The sequence below is a fragment of the Lepidochelys kempii genome, chromosome 2 (assembly GCF_965140285.1).
Source record: "Lepidochelys kempii isolate rLepKem1 chromosome 2, rLepKem1.hap1, whole genome shotgun sequence".
Lineage (NCBI taxonomy): Eukaryota > Metazoa > Chordata > Testudines > Cheloniidae > Lepidochelys > Lepidochelys kempii.
This window is the reverse complement of record NC_136381.1, coordinates 88,293,335-88,314,807: the sequence shown is the minus strand read 5'-3', so window position 1 is coordinate 88,314,807 and position 21,473 is coordinate 88,293,335. Positions and strand designations below refer to the sequence as shown.

General features: G+C 39.0%; 1 protein-coding gene across 9 annotated transcripts in view; it reads right to left on the bottom strand.

Moving 5' to 3' along the window:
• Positions 1–21,473, bottom strand: part of PTPRM (protein tyrosine phosphatase receptor type M) — an 835,052-nt gene that overhangs the window by 138,232 nt on the left and 675,347 nt on the right. For 6 of the 9 annotated variants that reach the window (XM_073331568.2, XM_073331567.2, XM_073331560.2 and 3 more), the window contains 4 exons: positions 13,471–13,622; positions 9,827–9,901; positions 9,555–9,581; positions 4,116–4,303 (listed from right to left, as the gene is read on the bottom strand). In XM_073331568.2, coding sequence (XP_073187669.1) covers positions 4,116–4,303; positions 9,555–9,581; positions 9,827–9,901; positions 13,471–13,622 — 442 coding nt within the window. The remainder of the gene's footprint in view (positions 1–4,115; positions 4,304–9,554; positions 9,582–9,826; positions 9,902–13,470; positions 13,623–21,473) is intronic. The other 3 variants (XM_073331561.2, XM_073331563.2, XM_073331566.2) reach the window with 1 other exon arrangement.

Genomic DNA, 21,473 nt, shown 5'->3' with positions numbered 1-21,473 from the left:
GTCAGGCTGTGGCTCTGCAACTGCGCTGCCCGGCCGCCCAGAGCACTGTGCTGGCAGCGTGGGAGGGGGGACAGTGGGGGAAGAGCCGGGGCGAGCTTAGGGGCTGGGTAGGAGGGTTCCGCTGGCCGTAGTTTGCCCACGTCTGTCCTAATGAATCACTAGGGGATTCAGGGCTGGATCCTGCACCAGTGAAGTCAACGGCAGTTTTGCCGCTGGCTGGAGCAGAAACAGGACTGGGTCCTTACAGCGTATGTCTGTTCATAAATAATCATGAAAGGCCCATTCCTGCAAGCCGCTGAAAGCCAACAGTCAATGGGAGTTGAGGAGCCTGAGCACGTCACAGGATTGGGGCAAAAGGGTGTTGGAAACCCTCAAACACCCAATGTGTTTTTTGGGATTTGAGGATGCTCAGCATCTCACATGATCATTCAGCATCTTGCAAGATCATGCCCAAAATGCGGTTGACTAACGTATAAATATATATCATATAATAGCATGCATTAAGCACCGACAACATTGAGCATAAATATTGTACAGTTATATAGCCTAAACTGGCCTATACCATAGTACTGTTCACTTATGCTAAATATCTCATAACGCCTTTCATTAGCTGAAGAAAGCTTTGGCTTAAGTAGATAGGAAAACTGTCAGTGTCAGGACATATAACTGTTTCCTCATAGCAACAGAAAGGGAGTTACCCTCACAGACCAAGGGGAGTGTCTTCATGCTCCTTAGTACCTGGAATGCATGTGTTGAGAACAAAGATAAGGGTGCATCGTGACCTGGAATGTATGGGTTCAGAACAGAAGATAAAGGGGTACACCATTGTACCACAAACAAACAAGGTAAAAAGCTGATAACTGAATCCAGTTTCAGGTGACATATATAGTACCATTTACTGGTAAACAAGTAGGGTACAAAAAGATGATTTTAGGGATGTAACTGTAAGGAGAACACTTTCTGAAAAAGGTGAATTTAACACTGCTGCACTAGACTGCTCTTTGGAGACTGGTATCATACAGAATCTTTTTCCTGTACCATATTAATAAACCTGACTGGCATTGGTTATTTGGTCTCTTGAGTACATTTCATAGCGAAATAATGAAACAAAGTGTGGTCAAGCAATCGACTGATTAATCAATAATGCACAGGAACAGCTTGCACCAGAGGTTAGAGGTGACCAATCAACACTTTCCCTTACATCAATTATGTCACTCCAAAAACTTCTAGATGAAATTGATAGGACTTCAAATTACACATGTGCTTAAGCACATGGCTGAATCATGGCCTTAATTGTTAAATTTCATTTTAAAGCACTTATAACTAAGCATACCAGTTAATACTTTGGTCCCTTTTATTACCTTAAGCAGCTACTAGCCGATAATGTGCTACATTACTTTCTGCTCAGTTCAACGTATTTATTTTCATTGGGAATTCTGACTGAATGTCTTTGGAATCTAGTTGTTTCCCTGGTGAGAGAATGTAATCCTGCTATCTTGTTAGATGGAAAATCATCTATGAAAGTCCATTCAAAACAAATCTCCTGCCAAAATATTTCTCTCTTTTCATTTGGACAGTTTTCTTTCTGATAATTTAATGGTAATAAATCCCTCCATATGCCTGTATCAGCCTTGGCAAAGAGAAGAGGTCTCAGTCTGAAAATCAGATTAAACAGGGAGCTCCTCAGTCTCAGCAGGACTGGAAGTTCTGGATAGTTTTTTGATGCACATGGAAAAGAGATTCCAGAAAGCCAGTTCTATTGCTTAGGTCGTAGCACGATCTATGCACACAGTATGCATTTATCTCCGTAGATAATTTCAAGACAAAGGTAAATATTTTAATAGGTTTGGCAGCCTAAGACTTCAATTATGTGTCAGTGATCCCAAGAAATTCAACAACAGAAGGACTGTTCCATGGCTTGTTATGGTCTATTCTGATCATAAACAATTTCCACATGGAAACAGAAATGTTGCAACTAGTGCTGCAATAGTTCAAGTTCCACTCCTCCACCATCTCCAGTGCACCCCACTGATGTATTTTATCTACAGACATTAGTCATGACTACACCTCCTGCCTGTAATTGGGTGTCATCCATCAGGTTGGAAAGTTTAAAATTAAGTGATTTTCCTGGAAACCATTTTTCAGCAGCATCATTTGATCCATTGTAGTTAAAGCTGTGTCAGTGGTTCCATTATAGATTCCATTTCACGGTATTTTTTATAAATTAGTTGTAGGTTTCCTCTGCACTTAAAATTGGCATACAAGGTCTAGGCTGAGGAACAAAGTTTTTTCCGAAGGCAAAGATTTTTTTCAATTGTCATTTTTAAACAGCAGGATCAGAAACATATTTTATTTAAAAACAGCTGTCATACCGACCATTTTGCATGGCAGGGCACTGACCATTGCTCTTTTGTAAAAAGCATACTCTACATCAGTAGATGGGTCTTTACTCAAAGGGTCTGTAATAGTCTATTAGGTAAATACATTAACCTATAATTTCAATGTGCCTAAATATGGTACATTGTGTATTATATTTACACAGGGCTAGAGTGAGCCTTTATGGGCAGTGCATAGATTTGCACACCCCAAGAAGAGCTGTGAGAAGGAGATGTGGGTGCATGGGTGGGGAAAAGTAATTTACTGCAGACCCTTATGAACTGCAGCTTCCTTCCTTCAAAACACCACAGCTCTGCTGGCTGGGGTGGCGAGAAGCCAAAGCCTCGCCTATATCATTCTGCTCCTTTCTGCCAACTTACTCGTAGGGGTGAGGGGATGAGTATTGGGCATACAGCCTCTGTTCTCCTTCCTTCTGCTAAGCCATGATGTGGAGAGGAATATGGGAGGGCTAGGGTATTACTCTCTTGTATGGCCATTATGGGCCATATTAGGCTGGGTCACAAAACAGGCCATCATTTGTGTATTTAGAAGTTCACAGAGTATTTTGAAATAGACCATAACAGCTTCAGAACTCACCTGCCTAGCAGTATCTACATCTGTTTAAGTTTGCATTTTGTGCCCAGCACCATACAACCTCAACACTCAATGCAAATTACGGCATGAATTCTCATACACTTCAGTGACAGATTCATTTCATATTCTAGCTATTTTCAGACCTTTATTGATACCAATTTATTGTCAAACCTATATGTAATTGTTCCACCTGAATTCATGTTTTTACTTCTGCTAGCTCTTAGGGCTCAATCTTTTGAACTCTTAAACATGTGAATAACTCTAGTCTTCTTAGTTATCCCATCCACTATAAGTAAGAATTACTCACATGAATAAGAGTTTTCAGGATCAGCCCCTTAAACTCTGTCCTAAAAAGGCAGAAGGAAATGTGTAAAGGAAATTCATTTCTGTGACCTAGACACTAAATTATGGAACAAAGTAGAATATAAAGGAACCCAAAGGGGCTTGCATTTAACAGGGGACTCTGGATTGAGAAATCTCTGATCATTGAAGTCCACATGACTTGGAACATGAGAGTACCGTTCTTGTGACTTTAGAGCATAGCTAAGCTTAAGGCAGTTATTTATAATGCTTTGTTTTGGACAGAAAATAATTTTTTTTTGCCCTTTTCACTGATCTCACAAAGAACATAGAGCTGGCATTGCAGGCACTCCCATAGCCTTGATGATGTGCTATATTTCTACAGTCTTTGCTGGCATGCACTAGTCACGACCAGCCCATGGAACCTGTATTTCAAATCACAGTGTCACATCGCAGGACAACTCTGATTGGCCAGTGCTATGATGTCACACTTTGAAACGCTACTTTTACTCAGGAGAAAATAAAAACTCATAACAGAGGGCTCTTTGAGCACACAGTGGCCTGGGGCTTTTCAAAATATACTCATGGATAACTGGAATTAGATACAGAATGTAAAGCTGTATTTTTACATCTCACTGTTCATTCTGACTTGTTACTCATAAAATACTGTCAGTGCCTTTTTAGCACAGCAGAGCGGTGCCTTTCTCTAAACATCCTTTGTTCACACTACAGGGGGCCTTCTGCGTGAAGTGGTTATTTTTCCTGTTCTGTGGTGCAGTTAACAGAAAGGGGAGAGCTGACACCACAGAAGGCAAAACAATCAGGCCACTAGACCGGGCACTTACCTCATATTCCTCTTTGAATCCATAGCCCTCTGCACATTTCATCTGCGTGATATGCTGCAGCAAGTCAGCCACACGGATGGCTGGATGAAGCTGTCCGGTCTGGTATGGCACATCTACTGGGTCTCGCTTCTTGTAGGTGTGTGACTGGACCAAGCTGCTTGTGTCACTGGCCATCGTGTGGGTTTCATCTATGAAAAGAAAACCAGGTTGTTTCCACTTATTAAAAGTATAAAATAAATTGATTTCTACAAGGATGATTTTGATATCACCAACTTTAATATAACCAACTATTTATCAGGGCTGTGCCAGAAAAAAGGTAAATCCATTTAGTAAATTATCCAGGGAGATTTCAAGATCGATTGGAATGAGGCAAAGTCCATGTTTCTACAATGTAAGCATTGCAGAACAGTCCAAACTATATACTGTTTTAAATATATATATATAAATAAATATTGTTTTGAAAACTAACTGATTATAAACAATATTTAAATTCTTTAGGCATTCAGTTATAAGCTGTAGAGAAGTTTCATCTTGAAACTTCATCAAGTCCCACTGGAATAAAATAGGACTTGTATTCTTCTTAGATTAGTGGACTATTAGATTTTACACTGTGAACTCAGAACAAATGTTTGGTGTGAGCAAAATAAAAAAATGCACAAAATGGATTATGGTTCATTAAGCTAGGACTGCAATGAAAATGTAGATCTGATACAACACTTTGAAACAAAATACAAGAGGACATATGCAAGAGATCATCTGCTTAGGGTAAATGTTTTGATTGGCTGTTTAGCATGCTGCAGAACCAACAACTTCACAAAATATCATGGGCCATCACATTAGGCATAAAATGTTATATGTCAACTGACATGCAAGCCAACACGCAACAGAACCCACTGGGTTGCTCAAAATTTGTATGAAACACACACTCTCCCGCCCCCTCCACACCTTTTTGATGGGGCAAATGGGCAACTTACCATTTATTGGCACTTTTAAGAAGAACCATATCAGGAGAAAAAAAGAGGAGGAGAAAAAGGAAACAGGGCATAAGCAACAGTACTACATTAATAATTACAGGTAATTTTATATTTGTAATTTAACTTTTACAGCTTGGTATCCTAGCTGAGTCACAGATTATGTGAAAGAGGGCACGATTCAAGAAGCACTATCACTTTCCCCTTGTTTTCATGGAGTTTTTATTTTGTTTAATACTTGACAAGAAAAAGCCCCAAAAGTCTGAGGAGTAAGCATCATCATAAATATTTTCTTTGCTGAAAAAAAACCGAAGACCAAAATTTTGTATTTCTCAAAGAGTATTTTGTTTTAGCTAACTGAAATAACAAAAAATTGTGCTTTAATTTGGTCAAAATACTCTGCAATGCCCGCACACTAACTGTGGGAAATGGTTAATGAAATTAATATATTGTAACAATGACTGCTATGTAAAATGTGTTATATAAAAGGGGATTGCTAAAATAATACGATTTCCATATTCTTTAGTTAAATTTATTATAGTATAGAGCTCCCAACACTTTCTTTAAGAACAGGCCCGAAGATTTCACACAAACACCCAAAATGCTACATCTGCTCATCAAGGGCCAGTTTTTGATCTCGGTGTAAATTAAAAGTTACTCCACTAAAGTCAAGGGAGTTATTCACTGAGGTCAATGGAGTCACAGTCAGCTTACACTGATGAAACTGAGATTAAATCTGGTCCTCAGTGAAGAGTTTAAAATGTGAACAATGCACCTAAACCTAAACTTAAAATAATATGTAGCAATATGGATATGAATATGGATATTTCACTATGTCTCCTGCCACTTTACTAACCTCATCCAATATAGCAAAAACAATTTTACATTTTTAATAAATAAATTTGGCTACTTTTGCCTAACATGCAGTAAAACTGTATTGCAAAGCACCTTGGGATGCATGGCATGAAAGGCGATATACATGTGTAGTTACAGCATGTTGTTGTTGAAATGGCACCCGAATACTACAAGGCGGCTAAGACACAAAAGACAAAAAAAAGTGTAGAAGTTGATTGTATGGTTTTTTAAAATTTATGTAGAGTTAGATTATAGGTTTTATTTTTGTTCAAACGAAGGTATCACCATAACTCTGAAATTCCTATTAAATATTCAGATGGCAAATCTTGTCAGGGTCTCTGGGCTGTGAAAGTGAGACAGTTCAGCCCATAAGCCTCTCGCTCCAGGGGGCTTCTCTGTGTTGTGGACTAAATGGAACATTCATTCCTCCCTCCCTCCCACTGCCTCTCTGCCTCATCTAGCTCCCACCCTTTCAAGACTAAAACTATTATGCTATGTTTGGGACTGATCTTTTAAAGTTACTTTAAATGAAAAGGTTATGCTCCCTGGCTTGGATGGTACAATATGAATCCACCAGAAATACAGTATTTGCTATCTTCCTGCTTTGCCTTTGAAAGTGATAGCAAGACAGAGAATCTCCGACGCAAGAGTCAATTGCTTTTGCCAGCTGACATGGTGGACGCACCACAGCATGCAGCTTATTTAGTTTAGCTGGTGACTATAGTTATTGACCCCCATTATATTATCCAGTTATTGATTCCAATATATTTGTCCAGTACTGTCTGAGAACTATTAAAATGCATATTTAGTCAGCATTTATCTGAAACATGGGTGCTGCAGACATCTGCAAGACCAGTGGAGTATCTGGGTTGAGTTCCTTGTCTTTTCTTCTGTTACTTTTTCTTTTTCTTTTGAGTTTTGTTCAGAACACAGGAGGACAGGCAGGCATTACCTACCCTGCCTTTTCCAGACCAGTTGCCTCTCTCTGAAGATTAATTTAGGCATACACAACCCAGGAATATTAAGGGATTGTTTGTCAATATTTCACTTAAGGTGTTAGGTTAAACAAGAAGCTTCTCTCAATTGTCTGAAAATTAGTGAATATTGAAATACTGAATTGTTGAGAAGAAATCAGATTGTTGCCATTTGTTTCATTTAAAAAGTTTCGTATTAATTCAGTCAACTGTTTCAATAGGTTGAGAAGATGCTAATTTGCATGTTGAGTCTAAGGCCTTGTCTGCACTAACACTGTAAATTGATCTAATTTATGCTAGTTAAGTTACATAAGTTTTGTAATTTAAATGGAGTTAAAGCGGTGTCTACACCACGCTATATTGACAGGAAATACTCTCCTGTCAGCATAGCTTCCGCCTCTCATTGAGGTGGAGTACTGAAGTCAACGGGAGAATGCTCTCCCATCGATTTAGCATGTCTTCACCCGACCTGCTAAATCGACGCTGCTGCATTGATGGCAGAGCCACCGATTTAGCACAGAAGTGAAGACAAGCCCTGAGTTTCCTCTCATGACTTTTTGGAAAATGTAAGTGTATTGTGACCCCTTTAGTAAGAAAACTAAACAATAATCACAGTCATATGACTTCCCAGTAGGTCATGTAGACTCCAACTAGAAGTTCGACCCTGCAGTCCCTTATGTCCTGAAAACTCCCACTGGATAAGGAAGGACTGCAGGATTGGGCATTACATGCAGTAAGAAGCCAGCCATTCATGTCTTAAAATATATGGACTTCAAAATTAATTGTTGTTCTAAAATGTCATGGGCCAGATCCTCATCTGTGTTGCTCCACTGATTGAAGTAGAGCTGCTCTGATGTAGACCAGCTAAAGCTCTAGCCCAGTACATGTATGTATGCAGCTTTCTGATGATTACTTCTGTTTGAATGGAACACCAAAAGGTGTTAACTTAACCTTTAACAAGTGAAGCAACAAAAATATTTATTTTCTACAACAAAATAATGGGAGGACTTCTGAGGAGAGTAAATACAGATTGTATACATTAGCTAGCTAACTCAAGAACTTCTCTCTTACAGTTTCAGAGAAGGAGATTTTGACACCGAAAGTGCATCTTTTTTCATATCAGAAATGTTTGTTTAAATATTATTTCTCCTTAGAGAAACCTACCAAAAGATTTCTCATCGTCATTATGGTACAACAAATGACTGAAAAAGTTTCTGAGAATCCATTTGCAAAGCTTATCATAATCCTGATGGAAATATCTAAATTTTTCTCCTGGCAACAAAGGTTTTCTTCCTGACCACCACAAGGTCAGAACATCTACTGGATGAGTTGCTGCATGAATGGAAAGCACAAAGTAATCTAAAATCTCAGGCAGTTAAAAGGCTCAGCAAATTTCATTTGCATGCAGATTATTACATTGTTACAGTGACTACCATTACATTCTCCCTGATGTACACAAAATATAAAAATGCACAGATCTTTTTCCTTTGGATGTCATATTTAAATGAGCTTTCCTAATTATCCCTCCAGCACAATAACTTTGCTGCATTAGTTTTTCAGAAATCACATTCCTAAAGTGCAGCTCCCTGTAACTGTCACTTAACTATACTTAATTTCTTTTACCTCAGTGCAACTGCTTAAAGCCAGAAAACGACATGGAAAGTATTATACTTTATATACAAATTCATAGTGATTTGGAGAAAAGGGAAGAGGAAGAAAAATATGTATTGTAAAGATAAACCATTGTAAAGACAGAGCTCAAGAAGCAGCATAACACTTGGGTTGGAATTCTTGCTACAGTGCATTGTTATACCTTTATTTAATTTTTTAAAATCTCGATTTAGGTGAAGGTTAGTACTGTGGAAGTAACAAAGAACAAGCCATAAGACAGGCTTGTTACTTATTCAATGGAAATGCAATAGCATCTCATGCTACTTTTATTATAACAGCTTGAAAATGCCATTTTCCTTCATTCTTTTTATATTGCACAAATAGGAGGTTGTTGTTTTTTCTAAATTCCTAGTGGAAATGTTTCATACTTTAATTGCATTTAGTCCTATAGTGCTACCATTTTATTCATTTTTGTGACAACTGATACATAATAAACGATACTTTTATAAAGTGCCATATTGTCATTTTGCTGTTCAAAACACCATCTTCTCTGAAACTTCATGGTGACAGGCATGCCAGTAAACTGTGTGGTATTGTAAGAAGAAATGATAGCTGGTAGATGGCCAGACCTTTATTTTGACTGATTTTCTATATCATCCTTAATTAGGAAAACATTATTTTTACAAAAGTGACATCTTCAGTTCACAGATAAAACTGAAAATAATGAGAAACTATTTTAATTGCCATGATAATCAAATTCTCTTGTGTCGTTCCAAATACATGCATAAACATTTCTTCATAAAACCACATGTGAAAGCAATTTTTCTCTTCCCCCATCCCCCAACTTTGCACCATGATGGTAGGAAGCCAGTCCAATAACTGTCCTGAGCATTCTCATTGCAGAAAAGCTTGCTCCCCATCCCAAAAACCTAATGCTCTGGTCTCTTAGATACTATGTTCTGTAACCCAGAGCTGCGCCTTTCAAAATTATTTCTGCAATAAACTTTGATAAAGGGAAATGTTCTCACCTAAAATTGCAGTTGGCACAAATGGATCTGTCATACATCATAAGCAGGTCAATGCAGAAAGGTAAAAAGAGAGAGAACAGTAAATGATTGATAAATGATCCCCAGTTTTCCTGCAGAAAGCCACACTAAGCAACTACTTATAATATGTTACAATGTATAACGCTCCTATGGCAATGTATAATAAAATGATAACAGTATACATTTTGATTTTTAAGGAGGGAAACTGGTGCATTGCATTATGAAAGGATGAAACAAAGACAAAAAATGGTTACCTGGGTAATAAGAATTAGGCACTGTTGTGCTCAGTGTGTTAGTTTTCATTGTAAATGAAGAAGGGGAGGATACAGCTGTAAAGAGAAGAAAATTTAGTCAGTGGCAGCAAAGAGAAATGTTGCTGTTTCAGATTGGAAATATACGCATATGAAATTGATTTAATTTAGGGCCTGATCCTGCCCCCTTTGAAGGCAATGGCAAAACTCCCAATGATTTTAATGGAAGCAGAAAGTATGCTGGGTAATTACTAGAATGGTTTAGCTAATATGGACCAATTTTCTGAAAATAGTTTTGATCAGACAAAGCAATTTGATCATTGTGAAGTTTTCCATTGATGGCTAGCATATTTTTTATGTTTCGAAGGTAAGACTGAATGTAGATCTTCAAATAAGCAAGGAACAATGACAGCAATTGCTTTTGACAGTAGCTCTGAGAATTAAAAGGGTTACCTAACAATACCACAAATAAGTTAGCCAAATATTCTTCTACAATTCATTTTTTTCTTTGCTGTACTATTAACAGTTCAGATCGGTGGGTAACATACATGCAGATAGTACTGTTTCCTGAAGGTTATTCTTTTCTCTGACAGTGTTTTTCAACCAGTGATTCACATTTCGGAATTGGTACTAGTACTTAAAGATGTAAACACTGGTAATTTTATAAGGGTGTTAAATGAAACAATCTAAGCTGAGTTAATTCCATAGTATGACATACAACCCATGCATTACCATTAAAAGGACAGAAATAATCAGTGGGTAACAGACTGTTAATTATAAAACATCTAGGGATATTCAGCCAAAGAGCCATCAGAGACTTTTAAGCAAAGGTTACTGCACATGCAACCCTGGTGGCTGATGCAAGTTGTGGTGCATTTCACTCGCGCTCCATCTCAGTTATTCCATTAGATGTAAGGATATTCTGGGCATCCTAGTAACCTCTCAAGAAGTTCAGAGACCTAAATATTGAGCAAGGTAGGATCTGAATGTGGAGACTATGCAGCTACAGAGCAGAGAAATTTCAGTGCTAGCTTGAGCTCCATCTTTGTTCCCGAGTCTTTGGACCCTCCAGGTGCCAGGTGCCTGTCCCTTGCATAAGATGGAGCAACCTGAAAGCTGTTCCTATTTATGCTGGCTGTCAATGTTCCGTGCAGCTGGGGATGACTGCTCCCCTTTTCCCGTGGTCGCACCCCTATATCAGTAGTCAAGAAGCAGTGGCAAGGGTTCCCTTCTGCTGGGGGCTGGCTACACTGGTCAGAACAAAAAACTGCCCTAATGCAAGGCAGGATCTCGGCCACACACTGTAATGAGAGTGGAGGATACTCTGAGCCCCTCATAGGAATGAGTCCTTAATAAAAGATCAATACAAATAGTTTACATTGTCAGCCTGGTTCCTGTGGAAGCCACATTCATTATGACAAGTTTGCATTTAAAGTTCATCCTCAGTGAGTATAAAATGTCAGAGTTCCATTGACTTCAACAGAGCTACAATGATTTACAAAAGATGAGGATCTGGCCTCAAGTACTTATTGCTTCCTGGACTATAAGATGTACTTTTGCTTTTGTGACCATCTAATAGCTCCACAGCAAAAATATATCTTGGTGAATAAAGATACAGCCAAACCGTGATCCCCTTACTCCCTTGAGGAAAGTATGGGATCTGGGTGTTGGTGGTGGCCTGTGATATACAGGAGGTCAGACTAGATCTGGGGTGGGCAAACTTTTTGGCCCAAGGGCCACATCCAGGTTCTGAAACTGTCTGGAGGGCTGGTGCAGTGTATTCAATTGCTCCCAGTAGGAATGTGCTACTTACGGTGTACTGCTTACAGCTGCCAGTCCTGGTGCTCTGAGCGGCATGGAAAGGGGGTGGGGAGTGGGGGGGGTTGGATAAGGGGCCGGAGGTCCCAGGGGCAGTAGGGGGCAAGGCACAGGGGCGGTTGGATTGGTGTGGGAGTCTCAGGGGGCCTGTGCACAGGGGTTGGGGCAGTCAGGGGACAGGGGGCGTCGGATAGGGGGTGGGATCCTGGGGGGGAGGTTAGGGGCAGGGTGCCCTGGAAGGGGGTAGTCAGGGGACAAAGAGCAGGGGGGGTTGGATGCGTCGGGAGTTCTGAGGGGGGCAGTCGGGGGCAGGAAGTGGGAGGGGGCGGACAGGGGCCAGGCTGTTTGGGGAGGCACAGCCTTTCCGGGGGTGCAGTGTATTAAATTGCTCCCTGTAGGAATGTGCTACCTACGGTGTACTACTTATGGCTGCCAGTCTTGGTGCTCCGTAATTTAATACAATTTAATTATTGGGGGGCAATTTCATACACTACACCTGGCGGTTCACGCAGCCCCGCTGCCCAAAGCGCTGGTGGCACGGCGAGCTGAGGCTGCGGGGGAGTGGCTGAGGGCTAGCCTCCCCAGGCCGGACTCAAGGGCCAGGCAGGATGGTCCCGCGGGCCGGATGTGGCCCATGGGCCATAGTTTGCCCACCTCTGGACTAGATGATCTGGTGAGCCCTTCTGGCCTTCAGTTCTATAACTAATCTCAGAGACTGCAATGGGCTGTTCCCATGAGCAATGCAACTAAGACTGGACCCCCCAAAAGTGCTATTTTAAAGCAAGTCCTAAACAGAGATGAAATTGTAAATTAACAGCTACAAACTTTGAACCTGATACTCACTATCAAGAGAAGCCTCATTGCATAAATCTAGTAGAAAGTGTTTGCACAATTGAGTTCTTTAAAGATAAAATCTTAAGCATATTATTGAAAAGCAGAAACAACTCTCTGTATAATGTTAATACGAGGAACAAAATTAAAATGTTGATAAATTCGCAAACTGTGCAAACATTGTGATATACAAAAAAACCCGCCCCAAAACTCCAACAAATGGGATTTTTGTTTAAGCTTTTTCCTGTGTTCCTTCATGTAAACATTTTTGGTTCTCTTTTTTCTTCCTGTTCAGCAGTTGTGAAAACAACTGTTCTATTTGTAGTATGGCCCTTGCACAGTTCTTACCCCCAAATGAAGGTCTGCAGGTGAGTACAAATTTCAATGTGTGAAATTTCACTCCCCAAAATTTCATTTTCAGGATATATCACAAACATGAGACATTTGGAGAATTGCCTATCAAACTCCACACTGATTAATTTCAGTTAGCTCTTTCTCTGCACTAACAAGTGAGAAAGCATCATCCAGCACCTGATATAATAAGACAGATGTAACACGGATAAACTGAGCTTTGGGACAACCAAAGATACTAAGTGATGACATTTAAAAAATAAAATGGGGAGGAGGGTGAAGGATGTGGGGGAAGCATAAAGGATATAAAACTTTCAGCACAATAAACAGATGGGGAAATGCAAATCCACACCTGCTGCAGAATGTCTCTGCTGTTCATGTGGAAGAAAAGGAAAGACAGAAAAGCTCAGTTATCCTTATTATTTTTAAAGAAGCCTATTCTTGATGTCTGACAGTCCTGCTCATTAGAATACATGCTGTGATGTGTTGCACAGTGGGAGATACTAGATCCCATGGATTTTCCACAAATGAATAACCTGTCCGCTGAATTGATTGGGTAATGAGAAGTATTTTAAGAACCATTTCCACCCTCCTTCCCCCTTCAAAAATAAAAGAGACTGCTGCATCCCCAAGCATTTTGAACTTACATCTTCCATTTAGATTGTGCGTGTCCATGAAAGAGAAAGCTTCGTCACAGTTGGTGCCTTGCTCAGTGTAGCTTTTATCCATTGAATTCACCATCACTGTCATTTCCTGCCGGGTACTACTCAATGTCTCTTTCCGCTTTTTAGCCAATTTTCTTAAGAAATGAACATTGGGGGGAAAAATAAAACTTGGTAAGAACACACAGAATAGCTGTTTTTTTATAGTTTGTAATTATTTTATGGAATAACTTATTACAATCACTAGTGTTATTTCAGACAATTTTAAGCAACCTAACATCTATTAAATATCATCTGTTAATCAAGGGCCAGCTTCTGATACTCTTACATGTGTAGAACAGCACCTGGTTCCGGGGAAATGCCATTGATGTAAGTGGGGCTATTCGTAAAGTGCTGAGTTAGGGTAACAGAAACTTGCCTCAACAACAGAAAATAAAATAATAAATTTATAAAAAGCTATGGCTCTGAAACTTGCTGCTGCAGGGTTGTTTTTTCTTTTTCCTTTCTGTGTAGACAAACCCTTAGTGACCAAGATCTTGAAACCAACTGGATCTGGGGGCAAAAGACAGTCTTGGTCTCAGATTGATACAACTGGTTGGCTACTTTAAAAATTGGACCGTGTATAGCAGTGATACTCAGACTGCAATGGTTCAGGAGCCAAATTAGCGATGAACATTGCTCCAAAGAGCCATAGTTGTGTGAATTCATTGTTTCATTCACTATAGTACTATATATTAATGTTTATACTGTATGAAACAGGAAATACTTAGTTTTTATTATATTATATAGTTATATAATATTATAAAAACTAAATATATATATATATTTATAAACATAATATATATAAAAATTCTCACAGCAAAATGACTGATAGAGTATTATTATTTTACCAACTACAATTGGTTAATAATACAGTAAAAGCAACCTGAATGGTTAATAATTAAATCACACAGTGTTTTAATATCACACGCTGCAAAGAGTCGCAGGACACACATTACAGAGCCACTTGCGGCTCCCGAGCCTCAGTCTATTATCAGTATATATTTTTAAATAAGTGATAAATATATACCATTGATTTAGATTGGGATGGGCAAACTTTTTGGTTTGAGGACTACATCTGGGTATGGAAATTGGGGGGCCATGAATGTTCACGAAACTGGTGGTTGGGGTGCGGAAGGGGGTGAGGGCTCCGGCTGAGGGTGCGGGCTCTGGGGTGGGGCCAGAAATGAGGAGTTCAGGATGTGGGAGGGGGGGCTGGACTGGGGCAGGGGATTGGGGTGCCAGTGTGGGGGGGTGAGGGCTCCGGCTGGGTGCAGGAGGGTGGGATCGAGGGGTTCAGAGGGCGGGAGTGAGATCAGGGCTGGGACAAGGGATTGGGGTGTGGGTGGGGATCAGGGGTGCAGACTCCGGGCGGTGCTTACCTCAAGCAGCAGCATGTCCCCCATCTGGTTGGCCAATGGGATCTATGGCAGTGGTGCCTGTGGCATGGGCAGTGCATGGAGCCCCCTGGCTGCCCCTATGTGTAGGAGCCAGAGAGGGAACGTGCCGCTGCTTCTGGGAGCCACACGGATCAAACCCCAGTCCCCGCTCCCTGGCAGGAGCTCAAGGGCCAGATTAAAACGTCTGAAGGACCGGATGCGGCCCCCGGGCCCATAGGTTGCCCACCCCTGATTTAGATCATATACCCTGGGCCTGAGTCTACTCTCACATATGCTGGTTTTCACAACTGAGTGACATTTCAAAGTGACATGGGCTATAAGAAGTCGATTCTGCCACTATCAGTCACATTGATTCCAATGGTACTACTCCGGGAGTAAGGTGCTGTTCAATGTGAGTAAGGGCAGTGGAATCTTGACATAGATTCTGATACCCTTACTCCATGAGTGGTCCCCTGAACGCCAATGGAACTATTTGTGAAGTAAGATGCTATTCAGCTTGAGAAAAAGTGTCTGAAATTAGCCCTTAATAATAGATCATACTAAAATGGGTGGGTTATTTGGAAGAACTAAAGGCAGAGCTTATTTATATGGTTTATGTTTGTTAGTTAAACAACTTTAATTGCTTTAAAGTTATAGAATAAATTGGCAAATTAAGGGCCAGGTTTGTCACCCTTACACTAGGAGGTACCTCAAACAGTCCCTTTCAAATCAGTAGAGTTAATCACCAAAAAGGTACTACTCAGTCTTAGTAAAGGAATAAGAATCTGGTCCTAAATAACTAATCAAATGTCACAGAATATATACTCCACACAAATATATGTTTTCATTAAAATTTAGATACAAAACACTTTGTTTAAACATAAGTTATGGACCCCAGCTGCTCTCTATCAACCCATAAAAAATTAGGAAATACAAAGTTAAGGATTAAACTTCAAGTTTGGAATAGGACATGACAACTCATATTTTTTAATTGTCTTTATAAAACCATATTCCCATCCTTAACTCTACCAAAATACAAATTGAAATAACTGAAGGTACTTATTAAAACGATAAGATTTAAATCAAGACTTGCATAAAAATTATCTTTGTATCTATCCTTCCCAACAAAAGTTTTCTATAAGCTCTCCCAAGTATTCCAGGTATGAAGAAATATTGTTATACCTTTAACTTTCTATAACTGAACCTAGTTCCCTTTGGGTTGTTCACACCTCCTCGTGTTTAGGATGGTTCTTGCCAGTGCCCCTTTTGATATGATTTAGAAAGAGGACTGCAGTCCCATTTATAAGTTAAATCAGTTCTAATTGTAAAAACACCCATTTTAACAATATGCTAATCACTAACCATAATTGTTCCAAGCATGCTTATTATTAGATAACCCCCCTAAAATTTATTAAATATTTTGGATGGAATTTAGATGTGAGTGTGATTTGTAAAGATAGTATATATGAGGTGTCATACCCGATTCTAAACTTGTAGTTGAAATTTACTCCTTTACATTTTATTTCTTAATTATTTTTATGGTTTGATAAAGAGCAATCATAACCTCATATTAAAATGAAGTTTTCATTTCTGAATTTTAATTTATTGTTGGCATATCTAGAAATTCCTTTATGAATGACATCAGAGTATCTTATAAACACAACAGCAGGAAACTGACATATATCCCTGCATTTCCTACCTCACCCGCCGTTTCATAAGAAAAGAAAAATATTTTCCTTGCAAACTATAATCTATTTATTTTGGGATATCTATTTCCTAATGCATTAATAACTTAATAGAAGTCCTTAGATCACCCATGAAAATGGCATCTATTTTCTCCTTTGCCAATTTTTTCTTTATAAAGAATGCTGACTTACAAACACAACGGTATGAAATTGAATCTCCTTGCAGTTTATAAAAATACCCACATTTCGAAATAATACACACTGGAGATGATTCCACACATATCCTAATTAGTAAATTAAATTTGGTACAAATTCCCTATGGCATGCTGACAAAAAAAAAGGTTCTGAAAAATGATGAAACACTTTGATCCCAAATCTATTTTCTGACCTGTTTTTAAACAGTATTTCACAGGAAAAGAGTCACATATATAACAGATACATAGAAAATTAGAGCTCCTTCAAAACTATAATCTCTATTTTTCAAATTTTATCATTCCCTAAAGATTTAGAAAATATTAAGAAATCATTACCCTGAGAAACTAAAATCCTGATTAACCCAAACTATGGTCTGGTGACTGCTCCACCATAATAAATCGACTACTACTGAAAAGATTTCTGTTTTTTCACCCAAGGATGCAGCAGGGTAGGCAGGGCAGTCATTGCCTCTCCTTCTGCACATCCTCTCTAGCCCCAAACTACTAGTGCACAGACCTCCTTCCTGGCCAGAGTGCACTCTCCAAGTATCCAGGCCGGGACCTGAATCCACAACCTAGATGGTAACAATGAGGGTGTCTAAATTTGACCTCTGCAGTTTCATTAATAAGCCATATTTCTCTTTATTTCTGTGTTACTCAGACCACTGGGAAATACTCCTGACGAAGAACACACAACACCAGGTCTACAATGGAAGAGTTCTCTGTTTCTCTACTTCTGCACAGGCCTTGAAATGTGCAGATGATTTTGGTCTAGAAGATAGAGTGAGTGAACTCCAGTACTGTTCTACCAATTATCAATATAATTATCGATCTCTTTAGATAGTCTCATTCATCTTCCTTTTCCCATAACCAGAGTGGTGAGCATTATCCATCTCCACCAAAGCCCTTAACTGCTGCCAACGTCCCAAGCTCAGCACTTAATCTAGATTTCTTGTATGGTGGTGAGTAACTGCAGGGCCACAAGACTTTCTCAGCTTTTAGAAAAATTTCCCAGAGAAGCCACGCAATATGACTGGCCGGGACTGCATTCCAGGGATATGGATCCATATCTGCAACTGACAGTCACAGCATTGACTCTGGTTACTCATCAGCATTATAAAAAGAGATTTGATTGATAGTGATAGTGACATCACAATCATCTGCCATTATAAGAGAGTCCTTTATTTTAGACTGAAATTTGCATCCTTCCCCAAGAAAGCTGAAGTTCTCACTTGTATTATTGTTTTGACAGTAGAACTCGACATCCTACAACAGATAATGTTCCTTGAGAATGAATCCAAGACACTATTATCTTCTTGCACTAATATTTTCTCAGTCCTTCATTTTAAGTTTTTGTTCCACATTTAGGCTATGACAGATTGAGAGGTACTGTACAGTTGTTATTATCATAAAAACATTCTGAATCTAATGCTGGAATACAGACTTTGTGGGAAAACATCAAAGCTGAAACAACTATTTCAAGAATTTGATATATAACAGTTAGACTTTTGTAGTGTGAGCAAAATAAAATCCTCTGGACTCAAGCAAGTAAACTTAAGCTGAACATAAAAATTTTATACTCAGGTACTCTAGATCTTGCCTAATGCTTTAATCTCTGCAGATCTCATATCATTTGCATAGAGCCACATGAATCTCAGGAGCTTTTAACTACACAAGATGTAAGAAATACACAAACCCCTGATGGTTCATATAACCATTCACCCCTCACTCTCTTAGATCTAGACTAAATGTGGAGACAAAGGAGATAGAATGTTTTATGAACTCCTCTACAGCAAAGTAACCTCATGCCTAGTCTCTAAAGATTCCCCCCTTTCTTCAGAGAAGAGTAGAGAATGCAATAAACAAGGGAGACAAGCAACACAGAAGCAAATTTCCACTCTAATTATCCAGGAAGCAAATTCTGCAACATTACACAAGGAAAGCAAAAATTACAAACTGACCCCACAAGCCGTGTCACTATCAACAAAGAGGAAATGACAAACATTACACAAGGCAGAGGCGACAAGTTAGTGTTGATAGTGGGGGAGCACGTATTTTGAACCCACTCCTCAAAACAAAAGAAATAAAAATATAAACCCTGCATAAATCGGATGGGGGTGGGGGGTAGAAGAGGGGAGGGAGGTTTCCCGGCGTGGAAACCTACAGGAGAGGGACCTTCCCTTCAGCACATAGCCTCAAAAGTCAGAAACTCTTGCAAAGTCAAGAGTCTTCGATGTCAATACTTCAGAAAAATATGATTTTAAATCAAAGTAAGAAGAGGTCATGTATTATAGTATAAATGCCAGTAGAGAGAGATGATATGTGGGGAATGGTACATGAAAGGACTAATTTTCTTTTTCTCTGTTGCTTTTTTTTCTACATGATCCTACAGTTCTTGGACATACGTAGCTCCTACTGAAGTCAAGAGAGGTTTACTTTTAAGGAGGAGATGACAACAGCTGGTCAGGACATTTAGGTGGACCCCACCTGGCAGGATGCTGGAAGATATGCAACTAGTCTTTGTAATGAGTTGAGGACTAATAAGACAAGAATGTAGGGAAGAGGTGCCATAAAATCCCCTGAAATAGGTGGTTTGTCAAGACAAATATTTCTTCAGACTCATATTTATAAGTCTTACTGCTCACCTTGTTTTATATAAGGTGAAAAGAAGTCACAAATACAAAATTTCACACCAAAATCTGTATCTTTAGAGCACAAACAAAAGCAAGCCTCCCCAAACAAAAAATTCCACAAAGCAAAACCTAAAAATTTCAAACACTTCTCTGCCACACTAATCTTGCACACTTTATGGAAATTTCCTCTTTCCTGATTTAAAGACACATCAGCTCTAGAGAAAGCTTTTAACAGGGCTCAATCCAACCAGGTGTTGAATACGCTAGCTCTGATCCAGAAAAGTACAGACATGTGGATACATTGAATTAAATGAGATATTAGATTATTTTATATTATACAAAAAATTCCAGAGATCTGGGCCAGTGCAAGACTCATGCAAAGGATATTGGACCAAATTAATTCCTGGAGCAGTTATATGGAAGATTCCCATTCACTTCAATGGGAGCTTAAATATGTGCAACTCCATTGAAGCCATTGGAACTTCATTTTCTTGCACCAGAATTGATCTTGGCTTAATATTTTAGAATCCTGTGAGTTGCTACAAAAATATTATTTTATACATTATTCCAAAGAATGTTTTTTTAAAAACATTTTTCAGACTGCATTTATAAATGCAATTTTAAAAGCAACCTGCTCAAATGTTTTAAAAGCACCACCTACGGAATAATAATTCCATCTGCAGAATTCCTTATCACCCTATCATTATTTAAACGGGGCACACCCTGAATATATAAACAGCTGCAAACAGTTTCCCAATCTACATTTATTAGATTGCTGCTTATTTTAAGAGGCTCCTTCCAGAAAGCAAAACTTTGGGGTAAATTAAGTTAGGTGCTCAGGTTCCAAATGGTGAAGGTTTTTAAGCATTACACAACAGAAACAATATCTCCCATCATAAGTAATAAATATTTTTGTTCAGCTTTATGTTTCTCAGCGAGACACTAAAATTCCAGATAGACTGTTTTATAGACAGAGACAGAAATATGAAGCAGGTGAAATCAAGTGAGGTGGAATAATTTGACATCAATGATAGTGAAGCTCTGCTCATAACAAACTTACGCTGTTCAGTTCCACATTTATAGGCTATATATTGAAATGGAATATGCTCAGAAATATTATTTCACACTGACATTAAACTGTGTACTGTCAACACTCTATCAGACAGCAAATAAAGAGAGTTAGGAGAAACATTTTTTTAAAGGCACAATATTTTGCAGCAAGATCTGGTGATTAGGTTTGCAAAGTGCTTTACTAGTTCTCCCACCCTCAGGGGAACAATGTTTCTACAGAACAGCCACAGGGAGAGTAGTAGTCAAGAAAAATTAAACAAAGAAAAGCAAAAGCCTGTTAACAAAAACTAAACAAAGAGAAGCTTGTCCCTGACTTAGGATCTCCTTTGTAATCTTCTACTAGATCATTTAAGCAACCTTGATCCTATGAAGTCCAGCTCATATCATATATATGCACATTATAACAAAGCAACGTTCCAACAGCATGGTGTTCAGTAGTACAGAACATAAGAGGTTGACAGTGACCAGGTCTTTGACAGATATCAGAGATGTGATAGTTTATTGTATATTTTTGATGCCTTGTCCCCTCTTCCATTATCAATTTCCTGCTTCACAGCAAGTGCTAACATTGCTCATTTCATTTCTGCCATGCTATCTCTCTGATAAAAATTGCCATACCACTACTATATTTTTGAAATACAGTATTTCTACAGCCGTAGTGTTTCAAGAATACTACCATCTTCATTTTTTTGTTTCCCTATGCCACGCTGACAAAGAAATATATTCATTCACGTCAGAACAAGAACTGACAGGCCAAAGGGTGTGTGCATGAGGATTATACTTAAATTATGGAGCAGCAAGAATATGTTAATTTCCAAAGTGCAAAAAGAGTACTGACTTGTTTAAATGAGTTCTTGAGTCAATGGACTTACTCTGGATTTACACCAGCATCACTGAGGACAGAATTTGGCTCTCTATTTTTACCACTTCATGCCTTTTTACACATCACCTATCAGATTTTTAGCTATCTTTTGCACACTTTGCCTG